Here is a 24,322-nt window from a genome sequence, read left to right as displayed (position 1 = left end):
ATTTAAGCAAGCATATGACAGTTGTTCCTGCTTTCCAAATTTTCATGGTATTTTTTTGTTTTGGGGGAAGGAGTTGCAGCACTAATATCAAGGTGTCTTTAAAACCCCCCCTTTCACAAAATTCTCTGTATCCTGACTCCTCTAAAATAACTAATTAATATTTAAAAATAAAAAGTTTAATGAACACAGTAGTTGATTACTGAAACATATAAATAAACACTGTCTTGTTTTGATATTAAAAACCTCTTTTGTGTCCTGGGTAGAAGCAGGCCTTTTCATACAAAGCACAAACTTTTTGCTCTTAACTGGCAATGCTGCAGCATGAAGACAGATTGGTTTGCTATTAAGAATCTTGCTAAGTCAGTGGATGTAGTTTTTCCATCTTCCTTGATCTACTACATAAAACACTAGGAAACACAGTTGTTCAATGCTTCAGAATCTCTTCTGCTATATGTGTGTTGTTTAGAAAATGCTTCCATATTTGGTCTTTTTCTGTACAATGTGTAAGACTAATCCTTACATTATATTTAAGATTAAATCTGGCTAAACAGATTTGGCTAATCATGCTCCCTCCATCCTTAGAAAAAAAACAAACCAAATATTTTTTAAATCCTTTTTAATAAATTAATATTCATTCATCAATATTTTCATAAAGCATCTCTTCATCATTCCATTTTACTGTTCTTTTTTTTCACTGCAGAAGAATACCAAAAATACATAGCTGTGCCTTAAGCAAAAGGGACTGGGTTTTAGTTTATCTTTACAATGGGATGAAATCAACTTAAGAGTTAAACCATCATAGTATTTCTACAGTTTATTGACCTTTTCGGCTATAACAGAAGATAGTTCTGGATTTCCTTTTTTTTAAATGCCTTTTACAAACAAATTATGTGAAAATGTTATTTATAGTAGTGAGTTACAAAGGAGTTAATTAGCTATGAAATACATTACTCTGGTGTGATTTAATTGAAATTACCATTTTTAGTCTTAGAGCAATCTATGGTTAAAATAATACACTGCAGCTAGTGCACAGGGTCAAGAGCCAGAAAATGGGAGGTCAAGGCAAACACTGTTCTTGAAACATGGTTGTGTGTGTTTGTTTTTGTGTGTAAGAAGTCGTGCTGGGACTGCAGGAACAGAATTGGCAAAAAAAGGCACAAAAAATGTGTGTGTAAGATGAAGTGCTAACCTCAAGTGAGATTTTTTTGCTGGCTTTTTTCAAGCCAAACCAAGACTTGGATCTGTTCAAGGTTAAAGTTGTTTGTGACTAAACCAATGAATGTGAAATTGTTTGAAAGAGCTCAAACGTGCGGCTGCCTCCTTCTTGCAAGCACAGGCAAGATGGGGAGTGCAGTTCCCTGAAGGGGGCTGCAGTAAGATGCTGCCCTCCAGTAGTGCAAAGGGTAAGACAGGGAGAGAGTCCTCAGACACTCAGCCCTCTTGCACATGCAGGGCCCTGAAAAATCCACATTGCCTCTTTACTCTGTACAGAGAGGAATTTTCCGCCTTCTTGGAAATTCTGGTTGAAGCCACTGAAGAACTGATTTCAGTGGGATTTGGAAAACACATTTCTATCACAAATAAAAAGTCACTTCTTATTGAAGGCTTCTGCCTGGCCATGTGATTTCTAGGAAGTGTGGCTTGAAGACAAGAGAGTGCTGTGGTTAAATCATGAGGGCAGGACCATTCTCAAATCCGACTTCTTCGGGAAGTTTTTAGGGCACTTACAGGAAGACTTGCTTGGAAAATTTCAGTAGGGAAATTTTTCTAAAGCAAAGACTACCAATTATAATTTTTATTAAAATTAGATCTTTTTTTAAAACATATTTTGCTATGAAGATAAAAACTTGGGAGAGGTTTTCAACAATTCTATCTAATATGTACTCTGGGAGGGTGTTAATTGTTAGTTACTTTGATTATAAAGATGACAATGTGCTCTGTAATCCCTTCACAGTTTGAAGAGACATTAGAGCGCTCACAATACATTGTGCTTTACCAATGGGACTTAATACTGAGGAGCTTTTAAACACCGAGTTTTTCTGCTCCAGCTGTATGGGTTCCACTGTGGCTGTGGTTAAAAACTGCAGCTCCAGCCACTGCACCTGTGCCAAGGCTGCAGCGGGACGGCGGCGCTGACGGTGCCCAGAGCATCCCTGCTCTGGAGAGCATTCCAGCTGGGATTGCACTGCAGCACTGTGCCCGGCCCACTCCTGCTCCAGGAGCACAGAACTGAAACACCTCTGCAAGCCAGGCCCATCTAGGCTGGAGTTTCAGCCCAGAGCAAAGCTTCAGATCAGCTGCAGACAGGGCTGGGAACAGCAATGGGCCGTGCACAGCAGCAACCCACAGAGCTCTACTCACAGGTCAACCAAGCATCAGTGAGAACAGGGGGAGGCTGTTTCACAGCCAAGGTGGCCTTTTCACTTTCATTCATATTGGTGGTTTTGCTAAATGCATGTCCACACATACTTTTGCCCATAGAAGTCTCCAACTAGCATCCAAAGCTCTCTGTCAAAAAATCCCATTGATATCCACTGGAATTTTGCATGCAGAGAACTGTCAGGGCTAAGCCTGAATTCTGTTTTTTTAGATCTATTTATGCTACTTGTTGTTATTTGAGAATGTACATGATAGAAACACTTTACAAAAAATATATCTTCTTTTCTTTAGAAATATTTAGTTCTGATAAATAACAAATTAGGTTTACAGATCTGAAATTGGCATACCTTGATGACTATAATCTACTAGACTGAAAAAAGTTGGAATCCCAGTGAGGGAACGAACTGGGATCAAACCCAAAATGGTCACATTTGCATGAAGGGTATGTAAGAACATAGTTAATGCTGAAACAAAACATATTCTTGTGATCTGTGATGGCAGCACACTACCTTGGTAAGTGTAGGCATACACTTTCAGTATATAAATAAAATATGAAAATGCTCCATTACTGAATCAAAGTATTGGAAGTGCTCTATTTGCTCAAATCTAGAGAATCAAAAGTTATAACATCACAGAAACAAAATTATGACATAACATGCGGTCACGATAGCAAGCACAGGAAAGAAAAATATTGAGAAAATATACTTATATGCATATTATGCAAATATATTTTACATTAACATACAATGTTATAAGAATGTTAAATAATATTAATGAATGTTTAAAAAAGGCTACAGCTAGGTGATTTCATGTCGAAGTAACAAATAACCTGAGACATCTTCTATGCTTTCACTGGAATAACAATCTTCAAATCTACAGCAGATGTAGAACACATTGACAGTAGTTGAATCCTCAGCTAAATTATACTAAAAATGTGCTGTTCTGTTTCAAAATGACATGGCAGCTGGAACCAGTCCAAGGGAAGGAAAATGTGCTGTACATTTACAGTACTTACAAAAGATTCATGTCACTGTTGATGGACACTTAAAATGCTTGTTTGAAATATTATAAACCTGTATATGTCTCCAAAGACCTACAACACTCCCATGATCAGCTTGCTTACTGCAGAAGAGAAAGCAAGAGATCATTAAAAACTATGCTCATCCTGGCTTGGGAGAAGATGTATTATGACATATATAAACCCAAGAAATTTTAGCAAAGAAAAATAAATTTGGCTTGATGAAATGGTAGCTGATGGATCTGCAATACAAATAACTTATTTTAAACTTACCAGTGTAACTCTACTGCTTTATGATTAGTGTGTATGGCAGCATTTACAAAGGATGTTACTAAATACTGACTTTATACATGATTACAGCTGTTCAAAAATTTCAATGACAATCAAAGTTTTGTAGTGATAATATACAACACTTATTTTCTCAAGGCTTGCTGCTTTGACGACACCTGCCTTTCAATTTAAAAAGTTCCTCTGAAGTGCATTCTATGTTAAAGTGTCCATAACCTCAGACTGAATGTGTTCATGTGTGTGTGCATACATATACTTCTGCTTTGCAGTATGTGCTTTAAAGTACACATAGTTCTTTGCTACATGTATTCACACATACATGAGTATGGTCTACATAGTAAAAGTTCATATATATATTTTTTATATATAAATATATATATATAAATATATATATAAACTCTGCAGGCAAGTAGTACTTCACTTGTTATAGTTGAAGTCCTTTAAAAAAAAACTAAGTCACTCAGTTAACATAGTATAGCCAGTAAATTAAGTTGAAAAGAGAAAATGTGAATGGGAACACCATTCTTGACCACCTGTCGATGGCATTCACATCCGTTAGATCGGGGATTTTTATCTTCAGCTGCGAAGACCTTCTTCGTAAATGGCCCCTCTTGCTGTGGGTGCCTGTTCTTTCTGACGAGCGCCTTCCCAGGCTCTCACGATGGGAGCTTTGTTTCCTGTACTGGATTCCTGGGTTGTCAAAGGATATTGTGGAATTCCGGGCTTCTGTAACGCTGGTGGTGACCTCGTTGCTTGCCACCTCGTTGTGAATTTCAAGCGATGTCAGCAGAATGTTTCCATGGGTGTCCATCTAGGGGGGAAAAACAGAAACATATGTTCTTTCAAAACACTTGACATTGATGAGCAGAATGTGGGTGTATGGAAATCTCCAAAACCACACATATCTAAAAAAAATAATGTAATTATTTTTAAGCATGTGATAATTTTAAAAAAGAAATGGCACTACTCAGCTGCCTAAAATTAGACAAGTACTTAAATACTTTTACAAACAGGGTTCTCATCATATTACCAAACACCCAGCACAAAAGTGTACTTGGCAAATGCCACCATTTTCTTCTTCCTCTGAAACAGCCATATTTTAAAGGATGGTGTAGTTCAGTGAAACCTCTGAATTGCTGGCAATGCAGGAAGAGAATAGCAATGGATCCTCTATCTGCTACAGTAGGAAATTAAATTAAACTGGCTAGCTTTTTTTCCCCCCCTGTGATTTAAAATAAGGTAAAAAGAAGTGCCTGTGAAGTTTGCTAAAATCGTAAGAACGGTTCTGATATGCTGAACTCTGCATTTTACAAACGCAGAGCTTATTTACAAATTATCTCCTAAAGCTTTCTTTCCAAAGTCATTTGCAGAGTTTTCCAATCATGGTTATTTTTAACTGCAGGGATTTTCTGTCTGAGTGATTGATCTTAAAACCAATGAACTTAAGGCATAAGAAAAAAGCAGCTGAATTGAGGAAATAGGAAGGACTCTTCCCTTTCACTGCCCTATTCCAGATGCAGTGACCAGTGTTTAGCACAAAGTATATTTATCATGCTAACAAAGTCAAAGTCTTGTTGAGAGAAACTTGACAGTGTTTTCTTCGTGGATATTTTGGTTTAGTATGAATAGTACTTTGCTTAATTTAACAGCAACTGCAACTACAGGAAGGTCAATGTTTATGTTACCAGTAACCCATGCTCAGTCAAGGACTAGGCATCACCTTGACAGACAAAAAACCAGGTCCCTGGACACCCATATGACAGAGAGCTCCATAAAGAAATCATCAAAACCCCACCAAATTTCCAAGTAGAGAGCAGTGTGATGCCATTTTCAGTAATAAAGAAAAAGGTCCTGATTATTTAGTCTTAAAATCTGGGCCAGACTCTGCAGTCCTCCTGAGTGGGAAAAGAGGAGCAGCACAGAGTTGCATAGGGCTCCTTCAGTCCAGAAACCTTGAGTTCCCATGATTGGCACTAAGGAGAAGTTCCAAGCAATGCTGTCTGAGTCAGTATTTGGTAGTTTCATTCGTGGGGCAGCACAACCCCCATGCCCCAGGCCCTACATGCTGAAGGTTGTGCAGTCAATACAGGTAATGCAGGGATCAGCTCCAAATTTTCTCTCAGCTTTGGGGCAAGGAAAATGATGGCTGAAGGTAAAAAAAAATGCCTTGTGCTGGCACACGTGTAACTCTGTTCAAGAGAATTTAGTTCCACATGTCAGAAATAGAGAGTGAATCATGGAATACAGGATAACTTCCAGTTTTACATATGCAATTTATTCATCCATAATTCATTACACAATTAATAAATTTTTTTAACCTGCCACATGATCTAGCTGTGTGAACTGTGTAGCAGTTGAACATCTCATTCTAGAAGCATCAGTTTAAAAGTGGTTGTAAAAACTGACTATTGTCAATGCCTTCTGAAGTTTGCACAGTCATCTGATACCACATCCTTACAAGCTGTGTGATGGATGTATGTGCAGTTATGTCTGTCCTTATGCATTTAACTTATTTCATTCTTATTAAAATTTTGTGAAATGAATATTTCTTTCATCAATTATTGATGCTTCAGCTTATCTCTTCTCAGGGAAGACAATTATGATAGTATATCAGTAATACTTTGCCAAGGTGCTTGCAAATGGAAAAAAGAATATAAAATGCTACAAATTATATACAGGCAAATAGGAAAAAAATCCTAAGGTATCTAACAAATCCTGCTGCTATAGGCAATGGCACATTATGCTGATGAGGGCCTATAAATGAAAATAAACAACATGAACAAAAATAATGGCATGGAGAAGCCTCAGTGGTGATTAAGAAGTATTTATTTTCTCCATGGCAGAAACCCTTTGGGTACAAAAGAAAGATCTTGAGGTTTGTAGAAAGGAGTTCATGCTGTTGAGCAGTCTCTGTAATCAGAGAATAAACACAAGTATAAAATACAGTCATGGATATCATGACTACTTATGGTGGTCTCTGAAAAGAACTGATACAGCATAAAATATCTCAACAACTTGTTTTTGCCTTGTGAAGCTTAAAATGAAATGTCTCATCCAGACCCCCATGGCACCAAATATCATCTTTCCCATCTCCTAGGCTTTGAGAAATGTCCTTCAGCTTACTATAAATGTCATAGCAGAGACCATTTTGGTGGGCTTCACCCCTAGAGCTCTGCCATGCCCTTGCAGGTCTCTACTTCTTTTCCTTCCACCACCACAGATGTCAACTCCTCTTTCCCTCAGGACTTCTGATCTCTTCTGATTCTGTCTGCCACTTACATATACACAGACATCAGCCCTTCCTTGGTACTTTGTCCTTCTACACTGAGCCTGGACTGTTGTGAGCTGTCTTTGTGAAAGCTTGTATTATGGAGGGTACACCTCTGCATTCAGGCTTCCCCTGATCAAGGAATTAATTTTGTTCCTATTATTTCCTTGTATGGCATAGTCTTCTTCACCTTATCTGCCAACCTCATATGCCACCTTAACATGGATTCTGCCCCTGATGTGCCATATTTTCACTGTTTGTCACTGCATCTAGAAATCAAACCAGAATGGCAGTCAAAAAAGTTGCAGCTTTTGTGTAAATTCTTTTTCTGAATATAGCAGTATGTCCTACCAAGCTGCATGACAGTATACATTTTTCTCAAAATGTCAAATGAAACATATTTGGAAACATACTTTTGAAATCCATCTCTTTGCTAATGGAGCAACAGGCTTGCATGACAAATATGAGGAAGGAGCAGATGGAGAGAAGGGTCTGCAGAAGCTAAATCAGCCTCTGGTCCACAGATAGTCTTTGAGATTTTTTTAATCTCAGGTTGATTCTTTCAGAGGTTTTGAATAAACCACCTAAGCTCTCAGCAACATTAGAGCACTATATGCTAATACTTTGTGACAATCTTAAGGTGATGTCTTAAGGTATGAATACTTAATAACATGCAGCATGCTAAAAAGTATTTGCACATAAAACGACTTTGGAATCATTGAAGCAATGATTTAAATTACTTTGACAAAGGTACACAAGCTCTCTCAACGAATAAAGAAGCAAACAAATAATGGCAGAGCATCCTGTGCAAGTCACCTCATGTTTGCCTGAATATATAGGGAAGGCAGAATCCTCCATGAGTGAACATGAGTGTTGCTCAGTGGCTCCAGGGAAAATGTTACCCCAGGTATAGATTAAGAAAAGTAGCTGACTGGATTACAGACAGTATGACAAACAAGGCCAATGTCTTTGGTAAAACTCCAGTTTTATTCCTTATGAGACTTAGAATATAATTTTATCACCTGGCTCAAAGATGTCACTCTCTGCACTGGAAATTCTCCCCAAAATGCTAATACCAGGCTTTACTCTCAAAGCTGTTATTAATCAGAGATGACACTGGATTTGGCCAATTTCCCCTCAATTCTTACCACCCTTCTTTAACTGAAGTATTTCCCTTTTTTTACTTCTCTGCCAATTCTGTGCTTCCATTCTTTTTGCAGCCTTCTTTCTCCCTACTCTGGCTCCACCAAAGCCATTCCTTCCCATTTCTCCACTGTGGTCTCCATGTTTGGTTCTCACACCTCCTCCCCAACACAAGCAAGGGTTGGTTGTTTCCTTAGAGTGTTTCCCAGTAAACTCATCAAAACAGATTAAAACAGCTGCATACCAAATCATTAATTAGTTCCCTGCTGAATCAGCATGGATAAACACATGAAAAACTAGTGCTCTTATTTCAGAATAAATTTTTATCAAACTCCATCCCTCCCACCTCTGAGTACATCTCCTGCACTGGGGTGTAGTGAGATTTTGAGAAAGTGCATTTTGAAGTGCATTTTGAGAAACAGATTCACCTTTGGAGATTCACCATTTCAGAACTATACATATTACAGTACAAGTGAAAAATTCAAATACTCCAGCAGCCTAATGCCATTACAGAAAAATGACTGTGACTCAACTAACTGAAGCCAGAAGGAGGAGAATTAAGACAGTGTTCACAGAAAATCTGCTCCCTGCTCTCGGAGCAACACCACGTCACCAGTGGACTCAACTTGGATTTTATGTTCCAGGTCCAAAACTTCAGTGCTCTATTATATCTGAGAAGTCCTAAACTACTTCTTAATTCTACCCAAGAACCAGGCTCATTTAGATGTTAGCTATTCTAGTTCAAGAAACAAAATATAACAGCTGCAATTGAATAGCTTTCTCCAATGTTTTTTAAAAACTTCAACTTTAAAGCCAGTTTGAAAGCACTTTACTATAGCCAAAAAACTACCATAAGCCTTGATTTATTATTAGGTAGAGCCTGGATTGTTTCAAGCTCATTTAGTTCTCTGTTTAATATTCCATAAATTTTAAGGAGTATGTTACAATGAAATCTCTTTTTCCTCATAAGTCTTGCAAAGGAAGCATTTTGCTCAAAAATGGAAGCATTTTGTTCAAGCCCCATAGGTATGTTTACTTGTTCATCAATCCCAAATTTTCAAATACCATGTAAACACTTCCCATCATGTGAAGCAATATAAATGCAAATAGGGGGTTTAAATAACATAATGAAAAGCTCTGTCTCTGTAGTTAGTCTGGCATTATTTTAAATCAAAATTAGTATTTAAGTAGATCCAGAATCACAGAATATCCCACAAGGATCATCTGGTCTGACTCCTGACCCTGCAGAGAACCATCCCCAAGAGTCACACCATGTGCCTGAGAGCATTGTCCAAACACTCCTTGAACTCTGCCAGGCTGGTGCTGTCACCACTGCTCTGGGTAGCTGTTCCCCTCACCCTTTGGGTGAACAGCATTTTTCTAATATCCAACCTGAACTTCCTCTGACACAACTTCAGGCCATTTCCTTGAGTCCTGTCACTGTTCACCAGAGAGATCAGTGTCTGCCTCTTTCACCTTCTTATGCATAAATGGCTTTCTAACATGTAAGGCCTTAAGTTTTATCTGTGCTCAAAGCTAAATACATTGACCACCTTATGCCTTGGATATTTAAAAATAATTTAAACCTGCAGGCAAAACAAACATTAAAGCATTGAGTGTTCTCCCTGAGTCTAAAAGCTGATACTTATCTCACTGCCATTTAAATATTTTTATATTAATTAATAAGCACCAAAAAAATGGAAGAGGTAATTATGTTATATCAGCTTAGTAAATGAGCCCAGGATATACAGCAGAACTAGGAAGATGGAAAGACCTCAAAAAAAGAGAAAGTTTGAAGAAGCAGACTAATTAGGAACTTCCATATTATTATCACTGTCTATGGAGTAATAATGAAGTTTTACAATTTATCTTGGTGTATTTCAATGGAGGAAGAAAACAAATGCATAATCCTCCTTTGCCCTGTATTTCACACTGTCTGCATTATTACAGTCTCTGAGATGTTCTGTGAATTGCACATACAATCCTTTTTACTGTCTCAGGATTTGCACGATTCATACTTGTGCAAAGTGGCTGCAAAACAAAACTAGCACATGTATGAGTCTCCCAGTGCCCATTGAATGTCCTCACCATGAGCTACAGGATGAGAGTTCTCCCCACAAGAACTGTGCTTATCACCCTTGACAGATATGTTTCAAAATCTGGTACCTACTCATCACAGTGGTGATATAAAAATATCTCACTGTTCAAAAAAGGATCCAGGAAAAATGAAGATACACAGGAGAATGTTGCCAGTTTTTGCTATTCCCGTCCTTCTTGATTTAAACAGAGTGATAATTCTTCCACAGAAGCCAAGATATTAATTTCCACAATAAAATCCTGCTTGGGAGAAGGGTTGCTACAATTAACAGAACTGCTAAGTAGATGTAAGTGGCCTGAGCCTCTCTTCTCAGCAATGCCTGCGGGAAGCTGCTGCCTTGGCCAACAGCGGGGGCTGGAGCCAGGAATCTCCAGAGCTAAAAATACATGCAGACACTGATGAGAGGGCCTTTTTATACAGGGTTATGCATTATTCTTGTCAGAGGAGGCTCTTCCCACATGCCTGACAGCCAAGTTTGAAGCTTGAATGAGCTTGTGTGGTAGTTCCTGACTATATGATAGTTCCTTCCCAGCTGATACTCGGGGCCTGAACTTTTGGTCCCATCAAACTGGAAATGTAAATTGCCACAGTTTGAACCAAAAAGCAATGTTCTCAGGACTTTAACATATATCTTATAAGCTCTGTGGATTGGCCCAAAGGAGCAATGTCCAAAACACATGCTCACCATCTGATTATACAAGTGGCCTCTACCACCAGTGAATAACAAGTTGAGAACAGGATTGCCTTAAAGCTCTCTCACGCTGATTTAGCCATAAACTAGGCTGTATCTGAGCCTTATTTATAAGAAACAACTTATGTAGCAAAACTCAAAGCTTTGAAAGCTACAAATGAAGCCTCAATCTGCCAACCCAAATAGGATAGATGGAACTGATTCCTAAAAATGGAGATCAATTTTCAAAGGAAACATTTTGAGATCCCCTATTCTTTTCTGGCAGTTTTTCTACAATCAGAGGACTTTAACTTAGGCATCAATATCATAACAGAAGAAATATTTTATGAAAAATAAAAATTGATTTCTTCCTTGATCCTAGAGCTTGCCCTCATGTATGAAGTAGAGGGTCAAGAGAAAAAAAAACTCAAGAGAGTTTTCAATCCCAGACTACTATATGTACAAAAATTGGTTATACACACACACAAAAAAAGCAGTATCCTATGTTTGTCTCAGTAACTATGGCTTACTGTGATAGGCTGGAACAATTCAGTGAGGAATACTATTTACAGTGCATTATCTGAAATAAGATGTGATGCAAAAGCAGTCAAAAGAAGAGACAGCTAAGTGTGAAATTTCCTTTGTAGTCAGCCGCTGATCCACAAATGAGTCACTCATAAAGGCTCACTCAGGTTTCATCTCATCACCAGCTCTGAATCTTCTGAAACCTTTTCCAGAGATTCAATTTAGTCAGACATGCTTCAGTCATGGTGCCAGCTTCAGCAGTGCTGCACAGGAGAATACTGTGCAGAGCTCTTTCTCCCCACTGCTTTTCTTGTCACCTCTGCAACGTGAGGACACTGGCTGTGCCAGTTCCATGCTGCAGGAGCTCTTCTTTCCCTTACACCTGGAGCTATTTGGCTCACTGGTTTCAACACATGGACAGAGCTGGACAGCAAGCCATAATGGGAGCATTGAAGCCAAGAGACAGCTCAGCAGCTGGTGGAGCCCCCCTCAGCACAGCAAGCCTTAGTGGAGGCATATCAGGAATAACTCAGGGAGAAGTACCTAAAAGGCTGGCACTGTAGAGGCACATCCATACCAGCAGCACTAAACTGGGGGTGGCTGTGCCAGTTTTGGCTTTTCAAACCCATAACCTCTGAGGCAGGACAATGCATTCATTATAAAAAGAGTTACAGAGCATGAAGTTACTGCTTTGCAAAGCAATTATCAAATACAACACAAACATACCCACATCTGTGCATTTTGTAGTCTAGAACGCTTTTTAATTAAAACTCCATTGTTCTACAATCCAATAAGACTAAGCAGGCAGGAAAAGCCCTTTTGCTACTATAAGAGGAGTGTTTATAACCAGCCTGCTAGCTGTGCTCCAGACTTCAGTTCTCTGATATGTAAAAAATAGATCACAATAGTGGTACCCATGCTGGTTCTACTGGTTTCCATGGGCTAAAACACTTCTGAGTGGAAATAATATGCCATTTTCCCACTGTCTTCTCTTGCTCCCTTTGCCTGAGAGAAAGACACTGTCTCAGCAGCACTGCAAGTCTTGGGAACCATAAAAGCAAAGCTTGAACTCAGGGCCTCAGCATCAGGAAATGTGTTGAGCTGCCTCTTCTCAGCTAGTGCTGCCTTCCAACACAAGAGATTTCCACCACATGACAGCCCCTCCTTACTTTGGCTGGATCTATATAGCACTATGTTGTTCTGTCACTACACCCACAAGTTACAGCATCTGATGTGGGCAATAAATTGAATAATGTTTATTTTTTCATTTGGTTCAGTTTGTTTTTTTATTTGTTTTGTTTATCTAGCACCCTGAGCTAGCATTCTTAATCAGTGACAGGGAGCTCATGCACATGTTTCATAAACAAGCAAACTCAATTACTAAAACAAAATAGCAACAGAACAACCCAAAATAGTAGCCAGAAATAAACTAATAATAACAATGCCTTCTTCCAGTTTTATATTTGAACATTTTTCAATCTCCTTTCCAGCACAGCATATATTTGACAGTCATGAAATAGTGGTGATAAGTGCAAAGTGGGCTGCCTGCTTTTGGCATTCTCCCTTTCTTTAAAAATGTCACTCAGCCCCAAATCACATGAGATTGTATTTTCCAGGATTAGAAACCTTTCCTTTCTGAATGGAATTACACTCCGTGGAAGACTGAAGCCTCAGCAAAACTGCAAAACCAGTAATTTCACTGAACTTGCACAAAGTAGTCTTCATGTGTCTCTGAGCCTCCCTTACTACTCCCTTACTACTGGGGTACCCTGCATGAGCCTTGCCCAGAACTCCAGCACTGGAGCCCCAACTCTAAAGCAAGAAGCAAGCCACTGTTATTTCCACCAGGTTCAGTGGCTTTCAAGAGCCACCAAAGGAGGGACTGGAAGTTAATCACTCTTTGTTATCCCTGAAGTGGTCAGAAACAAGTTTGCAGAGCTTTCAGGTACTGTCTTCCTTAGAAAGTATGCTAAAAACTCTAGCATGACTCCAGTCCTGCTGCATCCATGGGTATCTGTACAGCATGGTAAATGGTGGACGTGATCCAGAAGATAGACACTGTCCTACTTCAAGGCTGTGGTATCCTGAAGCCATGGAAAAGTTTGTCCAAAGATCTGTTCAATGTATTTTCCCTGAGATGCACATCTTGAAATCCATGGGACCTCTTGCCTGTTCTGAGCAATTCCCTTTGCTTGGCATTTGCCCATGTTTCTCAAGTGGGAAAGTAAAATTTTTCATCCTACATCCAGTGAATCTTCTATCTGTATTTTGTTTCAAAGGAAGATTTCCAATTAGCTCTGCCTAATGTTTCTGTCTGTTTCTGTTGCATGCTGGCATTGCTTCTCTGAAGGCACTGAATCCAGAAACTGCAGCAAAGCTCTGCTGAATTCCCCAGCTGAGGCCTGGGGACAAAATGCTTTTTACACAGAAAGGGACCATACCTTATTATTTAACCTGTGTTATTTGAACAGCAAATATTCACAGTCAGTATGAGCTTATATGATTCTACAATGCATACAGAGTTCCCTTTCACACCTGGGACTCCAAGGGACAAAGTAACACACACTTCTTTAAACTCTGTATTTGTATCCTTATTTGATAGAATCACAGAACCTCTCAGGTGAAGAAGTCCCCTAAGGTCACCGAGTTCATCTGCTAACCCAGCAACACGTTCACCACTGAAGCACGTCCCACATGCCACATCCACATGACTTTAGAATTCTTCCAGTGATGGTGATACCATCACTTCCCTGGCAGCCTGACTTCCTTTTCTGTGAATAAATGTTTCCTGATATAGAATCTAATCCTCCCCTAGTGCAACTTGAGGCCACTTCCTCTCATCCTGTCACTGCTACATGGCAGAAGAGACCAAACCCCCCTGCACCACAACCATGTCTCAAAGTGCCACATCTGCACGTCTGTTAAATATCTCCAGGAATTGTGATTCAACCACTTCCCTGGGCAGCCTGTTCCAATGTTTGACAACCCTTGCTGTGAAGAAATTTTTCATTCATGCACAGCTGATATTAAACCAGCAGAAAAAGCAGAACAGTTAACGATATTTGCTTGGGATGCTTCAGCAACAAAATAAAAGGTTGTAAGGCAAAAGCCAGGAAAAAAGACTGCTATATGATATGAGCAGATCCAGGATATAAAAATGGCATGGACTGGATATAAAAATATGCATTTTCATTAGTTAAGGTACTTATGATTATTTTGACAATGTAGATAAATTGATCTTAAGATAGAACTGGGGTAGTCCAATACTACTATTGGACCCATTAACAAGTCTTGTACTGAATTATGTAAATCATTTAAATGAATGAGATACACCAGATGGGTTCCAGCAGGAGAATTAAACCTTAGTGCATACATCTGCATTACCTGCTTGCAGTTAAAAATCTTCTCCACGGCTTTCAATTCAGATACTCTTTTATTTCCCCATCTGTATTTTTTTATTATTATGACTATTTATTTTTCCAAGAAAGGGAATTCCTTTGTCCTGATATCTTAGTTCTAAGTAGAGCTGCCAACTGTGATGAGAAACTGATTGCATAAAACAGTGGACAAAAATGTGTTTATTGGTTCAGAATTGTTTCACATGAGTGCTGATAATTAGGTGTAGTTCTACATTACATTTACTATAGCAGACAAAATAATTAATCATTATAAACAAATATAGTTTGAAATTATTTTATGATACTGGTTTTGATAAACAGGTAGTAGTTCTGTCCCTGTGAATTCTTCTAATTTATAGCTCATAGAAAAAAATAAAACAGTCTTACTCAACAACTGAATGAAAAAGCCTCACTGGGAGCACTTTAGTGTAAAAAGGAAAAGATGTCCTATTCAAACTGACATGACTTGTTAATGTCAGATACTGCTGCATACCTTGAATTTTTCTTCCAAAGATTAAAAAAGGTATTCACTGGATAAAGTAAAACTCCAGGCAAGGAAATAGGCTGGAGCAGAATCAGCACAGACCTTGCCAATATGATGCTTCAGAAATCCATCTCAAATTTTCTCTAGGACTTAACATTTTCCTGCTGGTCTTAAACAGCAGCAGATGACAGTGCCACACACAGAGTTGAACTATGCTGGCCAATCAATTAGCATGGCAGAACTAATCCTTTATCTGTTCTCTCCCGTGGTAAATGCATCTCCTCTAAGTGAAGAGAGGAAAGGTGCTCAGATCCTGGATTCACTACATAGGTACTTAAAATCACAACTAGATTATATTTGATTCAGACAACCTTTATTTTCAAGCTAGCTTCCCTCTCACTGTCTTCTTACCCTTACTTGTCATACAGATCATACTCACTTCCACATCTGTACACCTACATATATTCTTCTACGTCGGTCCCTGAAAATGAAAACGGCCACGTTTGTCCACAAAAATATGTGGCTGGTTGTGACCAGACAGTAATGTTTTTACACAAGTCTTTTTGTTTTTTTCATACCAATAGTCTTTGCAATGTAAAAATACAGCGAATATATACAAATTAAAGAAACCTACCCGACTGCCTTCAAACCTCGAGCGATCGTTGTTTGCCTTTGTTGTTTTTTCTGCAAGTTTCTTCTGCCTTTGAGGGCCTTTCCCAAAGAAAATGTAGTTGACAAAGGCATATTCAAGTAAGGCCAAGAAGACAAACACAAAACAGCCCATGAGATACATGTCAATGGCTTTAACATATGGAATTTTAGGCAAAGTCTCTCGCAGGTGAGTGTTGATTGTTGTCATGGTCAGCACAGTCGTAATTCCTATACAAAGAAAAAAGATCACACATCTTACAACTCCGAGCATTCAATTTGATTTTCCTTCTTGCCAAATATGCCTTGTCAGTGGGAAGAAGCTTTTAAGTTTGTAAAAGATGTCTTGCAGATAACATCACTTCAAAAAAAGCAAAATTAAAACTTGATGCACTGTTATTCTGTTACAATAATTTCCTTCCTATGAGCAGGGTAACAGCTAACAAGCGGGTCTGGCACCACTGCCAGGAGTTAACATAGCTCCATGGAAGCCAGTGTAGCTGTACTGAAAATCTCCTCCATGGAGACCAAACTGATGTGCAACAAGAACAGTTCCCCACAGATGGGGAAAGACTTCTCCTGCAATTTTAAATTTCTAAGAGTTAGGCAGTTGGTTGATGTCAGTCCTGCAGAGTCTCCTTGTAGTAGATGGGGAGAGACAAGTATCTTTCTAGAGCAGTTCATCCCATCTATTTCAGATACCTATTTCAGGAAAGGACAATATATAAGTGGAATTTGAGATGACTAATTTGGAGCAATAGGCTAGTTACATAGAAACAAGTGAGGTGAGCAATGAGAGACAGACAGGTATGTGAATTTTTGGAAGGAAGAAGGAGGGAGAGCAGCATTTTTATATCAACAAACCAGACACTAATAAAATATCTACAAAATATCTATATCAACCTTATGTCAAGGTATTTATCTAAGGTTGGAAATAGCACCTGAAAATATATTAGAGAGTATTGTTTTGAAAATCTAGAAAGAAAAGCAAATATATTGTCAGTCTGCCTGAATTCACAATAAACTGCAGGATCTGTATCTCTGCTGGAAATTCTATGGGAATTGCAAATCATAGGTTGCTGAAAACACTGATTTGTGGAATAAGTCTCATTTCAAGGCAAGTCAATCTATTAGGTCTCCTCCATTACTATTTTCTTTGATTCCATAATTATACCATCAGTTTACAAGTAGTCACTAAAATACAAGCAGAACAAAAATAAGGGACGAAATAAAATTGTTGCCATATAATAAAGCACAGCTTCTTTTACCTGAAGAGACAGAAATAGAGACAACATAACTCAAAGTCAAGCTGTCAGTGTAAGCAGTGTCACTCCAGGGAACTGTAGTAGTACCCTATGAGATTGTGCAACAGATATTTTGGGTATTTAGTGGGTTAGTGTCATGCAGTTTTCAGTGCTTTTCCTCTAAACTGTGAAGCAAGTGTGCATTATGTCAGATGTCTGGTGATCCAGAATATTAAGCACACTGAATAGAAAGGTGGCTACCACTAACCAAAGGAAAATACATTCCCTGGGAGATCCTGAAATCCTGCAGCCAAATGTCCTGAAGCTCAAGAATTTATTTTAAAGCACAGCAGAGGGGGAAGAAGCTGACACTCCCCCAGGACAAGAAAATAAGGTAATTGTGTGATTATAGTCCTTCCCACAATGGAGGACTACAGAGATTATTCTTCTGCTCACTGAAAGGGCTGAATTAAGGAACTTCTAGGGCTAACTAGCAAAAGTTTGAGAGAGCAGAACTGACAGGTTTGAATTTCTCTGAGATCAGCCCTGTATCACCTATCAGATGCCTGCAGTGTCCATAGCAATAGTCTCTGGAATGAGCTGGCCTTTGCTCTGTACCTTGGCTTCTCCCTGGAGGCAACTCTTTGGTTTAGTGCAGCAAGGGATCAGGCACAGGGGCAAAACATGGGAGTGAATGAATAGAACCAGGCTCTTGCAGAGAATGCAGGCTCCTTGCAGGAGTTGAGTAAAAGTTTGTGTCCCAAGAACTGTACAGGGAATGCTTCCCTGAACAAATTCTTAGGAAATCAGGCATACCTTCTCTGTGCTGCGCTTTTCAAAGCCAGCCATATATTTCCAAAGGTGCTATATTGCCTTTAAACTTTTATACCACTTCACATTAGGATGCTATGTAAGTTCACAGACACTACATAACTGGGAGCAGCTTTTGTCTCCCCTGGAGGCAGGAAGGCCCTGCAGAGACCTTGACAAATTAGAGGACAGGACGGGCAGTCACCAACCATGTGACATTCAATAAGGGGAAGTGCTGGGTTCTGCACCTGGGATGGGGAAAACCTCAACCTACAGACAGACTGGGGAACAAAAGGCTGGAGAGCAGCTGCAGAAAGTGCTGGGTGTCCTGGTGGATGGCAACTTGAACATGAGCCAGAAGTGTCTTGGCAGCCAGCAGGGCCAACCCTGTCCTGGCCCAGCAGTGCCAGCAAGGGAGGGGATTGCCCTGCTCTGCACCTTGAATCTTGTGTGCAGTTTGGGCACAATATAAAAAAGAGATATTGAGCTATTAGAAAGTGTCCAAGTGTCCAATGGAGGGCAACAAAGATCATGAAAGACCATGAGGGGAAGCCATATGATGAGCAAGTTAAGTCACTCAATCTGCTCAGCCTGGAGACCTCATTGCAGTCTGCAACTTCTTGAGGGGAAGAGGAGGGACAGTGACTGATCTCTTCTCTGTGGTGACCAGGGACAGGACCCAAGGAAATGCCCTAAAGCTGTGTCAGGGGAGGCTTAGGTTGGATATTAGAAAAAGGGTGTTCACCCAGAGGGTGATTGGCCCCGGAGCAGCTCCCCATGGCAGTGGTCACAGCACCAGCCTGACAGAGTTCAAGAAGCATTTGGACAATGCTCCTGGACCCATGGTGTGACTCTGGGAAATGGTCCTGTGCAGGGACAGGAGTCTGACTCCTGGGGGTCCCTTGTGGGACCTTCCAACTCACCATTTTCTGTGATTATGTGATACCAGCTTAAGACTAATAAGGGGGTATACAAAGGAACATAGGATTAGACCCTTGATACTGAACATTATTATACAAATGCCACAGCCATAATCACCAAGGCACTAATTGTTTTCTGAGAAGAAACTGTTAGATGGATTTTTGTCCTCTCAAAAGGACTTTGTACCAATTGGAAATAGAACATCTGGTCTCCTGAGCTTGCCTTGTAGTCTCTGATTTTTGTTCTAATATTTCTCTTACAGTACTTGATGAACTTGTGCTACACAGAAATGGGCCACATGAGACAGTCTTGCTCCTTAAACGAGGAAAAAATGTCATGAACCTGTAACAGAAGGGCATGGAATGTCACTGGGTATGATAACTTCTACCTGACCATCTGTTCTCTGCAGTCCTGGCCAGTATGCATCTAGATGCTGGTGGCTGTGTTTGAAGTGCTGCCCTCACTGGGTCCACCTGGGTGGATCTCTGCTATCCAGTAGCTCATTTATGAACACATCAGGTAAGTTTGGGCTCTATATCCCACTTCCTATTAAGCTACAACTTAGCTCCAAGCTGCTAAACAAACACTGGCTGCTGAGTGGTAATGCCAGACTGTGTCATGCCTGTAGCACCAGCTAATCCACAGGACATGCAGGATTATTGCACACAGTAACTGCAGTTAGCACAGGGCTAAAGACAGAATTTGGGACAAAATGTGAGGCAGAAGTATTTATAAGGAATTACAGATCCATTTTGTCTTCCTTAGCTACAGCTATCCCTGAGTATGCTTCTGTAAAGATGAAATATTTGCTGTGAGATATTTTCATAGAATCTGTCCTGGCTCTGGCCAGAACTGGGTTAATTTTTGCAGCAGCCAAGAGGGGGCATGGCTAGAGCCCAGAGGTTAGTCTATACCACCTCACATCATTGCCAGAGGTTGAAGGAAGGGATTCTTTTTCTGGGAGGAAGGCTTCTCTTCAGGTTGAGGCAAGTGTGGCCCCCATTGAGTCATGAGTTCCACAATGAGCATGTTTGTTTGTGAATCACACTCTCTTTTGCACAGTTTTGTTATTAGCTTGTTGCTGATCCTGTTAAATTTCTTATCTCAGTGCTGTTTCCAGTAAATTGTTCTTACCTCAGCCTTGGATCTTTGCCCTTTGTGCCTCCAATTCTCTCCAGCCACCCTCAAGGGGACAGGGGGAAGCAGGTAGCAGTGTGGTTTTAGTAGAAGAACTAAACTGGAGAATACCATTCCTAAACTATGACAGAATCACAGAATGGTTTGGCTTGGAAGGGACCTTAAACACCACCTAAGTTAGCTGCCATGCACAGGGACCTTCCACTAGATCAAGTTGCTCAAAGACACATCCAACTTGGCCTTCAACACCTCAAGGGATGGCAAAGTCACAACTTCTGTGGGCAGCCTGTTCCAGTGCATCACCACCCTTACAATCAACAGTCTCTTCATCTACATCTACCCTCTGTCATTTGAAGCCATTCCTCCTTGTTTTTTCACTACATGTCCTTGTATGAAGGCCCTTCCCAGCTCTCCTGCAGGCCCTCTTTGGGTACCCTTTAGGCTGACCAGAACCAACTCTCCTGGCCTGCCTTGACAGGGGAGGTGCTCCAGCCCCTGATCACCTTCCTGGCCCTTCTCTGGACTCACTCCAACAGGTCCATGACCTTCTCACGCTGGGGACCCCAAATCTGGATCCAGTATTCCATCTGGGGTGTCATGAGAGCAGAGTTGAGGAGAAGGATCCCCTCCCTCACCCTGCTGGCCACGCTGATTTTGTGCAGCCCAGACACAGTTGGCTTTCTGGACTGCAAGTGCACATTGCTGGGACACGTCGAGCTCCTTGGCAACCAACAACCCAAATCCTTCTCCTCAGAGCTGTTTCTCAACTCATTCTCTACCAGCCTGTACTTGTGCTGGGGATTGCCTGACCCACATGCAGGATCTTGCACTTGGCCTTGCTGAACTTCATGAGGTTCATGCATTCACCTCTCAAACTTGTCAAGATTCTTCTGGTGGCATCCCTTCCCTCCCATGAATCAAGAGCAGAAATTTTCTAGTGACCTTCCCTTATTTAAGGGATACTTTGATCTGAAAAGTTCTGAAAATACCTGTGCCAAATCCATGTTTTTCTGTCACGAGGTAAATGACACTTTAAGCTGTCATAAACATGCACTTAACATACTGTGTACCCTGAGGTTAGGTGCCATGGTATGGTCCACAGCTGGTGTGCCCCTGTGTGCTGAACTAGCAATGGTTCTTGAACTCTCTTGGAGTGTCAGTTAAAGCACCAGGACCTCAGGAGGAGCCACACTTGTCCTCCCACACTGAGCTGGACTAAAGCCCACGCTCAAGTACAATTGTGGAGCTGCTCTCCTAGATGAACTCACTGACAACAACATTAACTTTGATGAGAACCAGTCTGGGACCTGTATGAGCAGCTCATGTCAGAGATTTTACACTCCTGCATGCAGGGGAAAACATCACTTTTGAGGCAATACTGGATGACATGATTTTGACACAAATTAATTTGGAATATCAAAACAATGACATCACACTGTAGCTTTTAGCAACCTCTGAAGGCTACATTAATCTGACATTTTAATGTCCCACTCATTCTTAGCACATACCAAGGGCAACTCTGGCTGCTGATGCATCATAATTGATCCAGAATGACACCCATGATAAAATGGTAATCAGTATGGAGGGCATATAGGTTTGAAGAATAAAGTAGCCTATATTTCTCTTCAACCTGAAGCTCAGTGAGAGTCTTGGATAGGCACCTGAGAAAAGAGAGAGGAAAACACTGTTATTTATACTGAAGGAAAGACACTTGTAGATAGCTGCCTTCAGTTTCTGCAGAAACTAAAGCATGCACATTTTGTGGGGTAGTATGACATCTGCAGAACAGTAGGGATGACACCTTCACTGTATTACTCATTGGTATTAAAAGAAACCTTGCAATGAATACAGTGATAGCCAAGTAATTTGTATTTGGGAAGAAAAGAGAGACAGTAAATTACTTTGGACTATTGAACAGAGAGGTGAGCACCAGTTAGTTTTTAAAAACAAATGCTTAGGTCTCCAAATAAAATACTTAGCCAAGTACACAGTTTCCTTTATAGAATTTATACTGAGAGAATAAGTAATGTTTCTCATAGCTTCTCATTTACAATGAGGAATTGTTCAAGAGATGAAACCTCTTAATTACATCTGAACTATAAGAAACATGTGACTGTGACCTGTGGTGTCAAACATAAATTGTAATGAATTCTACTAAAGGAAAAGCCTTCAGACTAGATCCTCTAACATCAATCACAGCCAGCCCAAATTTTTCTTCCAAACACATTTTAAAGAAAAAAAAGCTGAATTTTGTGTGTGTGTGTATATATATATATATATATATATATAATGAACAGTTATAACAGAAAAAATTAAAAATTAAAATAATAATCTCAATACCAACTTAATTTCAAATTGATGTATATCTTCCTGAATTGGTGTTAATCTTACTGAATATATTTTAGACATACTTTCAAATATATTTAGAAATCTCAAATTGTTAAAAATAATTGTGGCTTTTTTCACCAAATGCAAAGATGATTAAATCTGAGTACAGCTGTATAAGGAAAAGGTAGTCATTCACACATTAGCTCCATGATTTCAGTGTTCACACTACCAGTCTTAGATATACTTCTAACAGCTCATCTAAAAGATCTAATTAGTCAACATCCTAAAAAAAATTTCAGCACATACCAAGAACCCAACCAGATATTAGAACACTTCCCACCCATTCTAATGCAAATATGTAAAATATATGAAAGATTACATCTAGAGAAAAAATGAAAAATTAAAAACTTCCCTTTAAATTATATTATATGCTTTCATATGGCTTAAGAAACTAAATTTGCCCATATAGACATGAATGATGGATTTCCTAAGAAAGAAAGGGAAAGAAGGAATAGAAAACTGCAAATTTCTCTCCATCACATTCCTGATAGTTCATTACACTTTTGACTCATACAACAGAAAAATGCCACACCATTTCCAGGCAGCAGGAGCATCTAGATAATATCAAATTTGTGCAAATATCCTTAACAGTTGTATCAAACAATCTCAGAACAACTATGACTGGGAACAGAAATATCTGGTAGGTGTATCTGGTTGCTGTGATTACTTCAATCAGAAGCATTGTTTTCCACAATGAAATGCCTTTTAGTTTCACCAACAGAAGTACACTGGTGGCATCAGAAGGATGTATTTCATCCTGATTAGACCAAGGTTTTCTGCTGTTTGAAGCAGTCAACAACATTTTCAGCAAGCAAACATCTATACTGCAACTTGCTTAACACCTTCGTTTTCCAGTGAACAATGTTTTACTTCAAAAGACAAGTTCTCTCATTGAAACCAGGCCTGCTTTTTTTTTTGCAAAGCGTGACTTTTTCATTTGAATTCTTACAAAAATGTTTCTGTGGCCTTGTGTCTGCAGACTATATAAATAAAACAGGAGACCATAATGAAATATATAAACACTGCCATCACGAAATACATGAAAAATGCAGTAGGTCTGATCACCTTTCTGCAATAAGAGTAGAACATCAGACAGAAATCTTTATAAAGCTCTGTTGAGAAAAAATATTTAATATAATCCTTAACTCAAAGGATTCTCTATAAATGTGTATAAAACTTTCCAAAAGTCCTGTCCAGGTCTGAATATATGTGGAATATAATTGACAGAGGTGACAACTGAAAAATCTCCCATAAAATACTGATTATTTGATTAAATAGCATGAAGGATTAATTCCAGAAAGTTCAGTAGAACTGATTCACTGAATCAAAGTCAATTCTTGGTTTGCTCCAGAGCCAAGGACCCTGGATGCACTAGGGAAATTCAGAGAAGGAAGAGAGAATTTCACCATTGATAAAGCACAGAAAATGGTGTAGATGAAAGAGGTATCTATCAGCAGGGGAGAGAATAATGTGTCATATATGTTAGTCATGTTCAGTAATGAAATCCCAAACAGAGAAACCTTCTAACAGAGTGAACTTTTGACATTTATCTTCAATGCTTTATCTCTGACCATCATCCATTACCTCAGCACCATTTCTATCTAGCTGAAACTAGTGAGATCTGGCTTTAAAGGTGGACTCCCCAGAGAGCTGACCTCAAGGCCAGAGACACCAACCTAAATAAGCTTCAAGCACCAGGTTCTTTGTCCTGAAATTCAACCCCAAGAACCATGTCTAGGGCCAGGGCTGTCAGAGCTCTCTGTCCTCCTGCTCTTGAGCTGGAGTTGACTGTAACAGAGAGATTCAGTTGCTAATCTGATGGTGCCCTGATCCTTTAGAGATGCCCTGGGACATCTCAGACACCAGCACACAGCTGATGAACATGATACACCCCCTGTATCTT

General features: G+C 39.7%; 1 protein-coding gene across 2 annotated transcripts in view; it reads right to left on the bottom strand.

Annotated features, from left to right (window-relative positions):
• Positions 1-624: 624 nt before the first annotated feature.
• GABRB3 (gamma-aminobutyric acid type A receptor subunit beta3) overlaps positions 625-24,322 on the bottom strand; it is a 196,313-nt gene continuing 172,615 nt past the window's right edge. For both annotated transcript variants that reach the window (XM_056498754.1, XM_056498763.1), the window contains 3 exons: positions 21,540-21,692; positions 15,906-16,150; positions 625-4,496 (listed from right to left, as the gene is read on the bottom strand). In XM_056498754.1, the coding sequence (XP_056354729.1) occupies positions 4,146-4,496; positions 15,906-16,150; positions 21,540-21,692 (749 nt within the window). In that variant the 3' untranslated portion in view covers positions 625-4,145. The remainder of the gene's footprint in view (positions 4,497-15,905; positions 16,151-21,539; positions 21,693-24,322) is intronic.

The sequence above is a fragment of the Oenanthe melanoleuca genome, chromosome 1 (assembly GCF_029582105.1).
Source record: "Oenanthe melanoleuca isolate GR-GAL-2019-014 chromosome 1, OMel1.0, whole genome shotgun sequence".
NCBI classification, from domain to species: Eukaryota; Metazoa; Chordata; class Aves; order Passeriformes; family Muscicapidae; genus Oenanthe; species Oenanthe melanoleuca.
The sequence above is the reverse complement of the archived record's forward strand: the minus strand, read 5'-3'. Positions and strand labels throughout refer to the sequence as shown.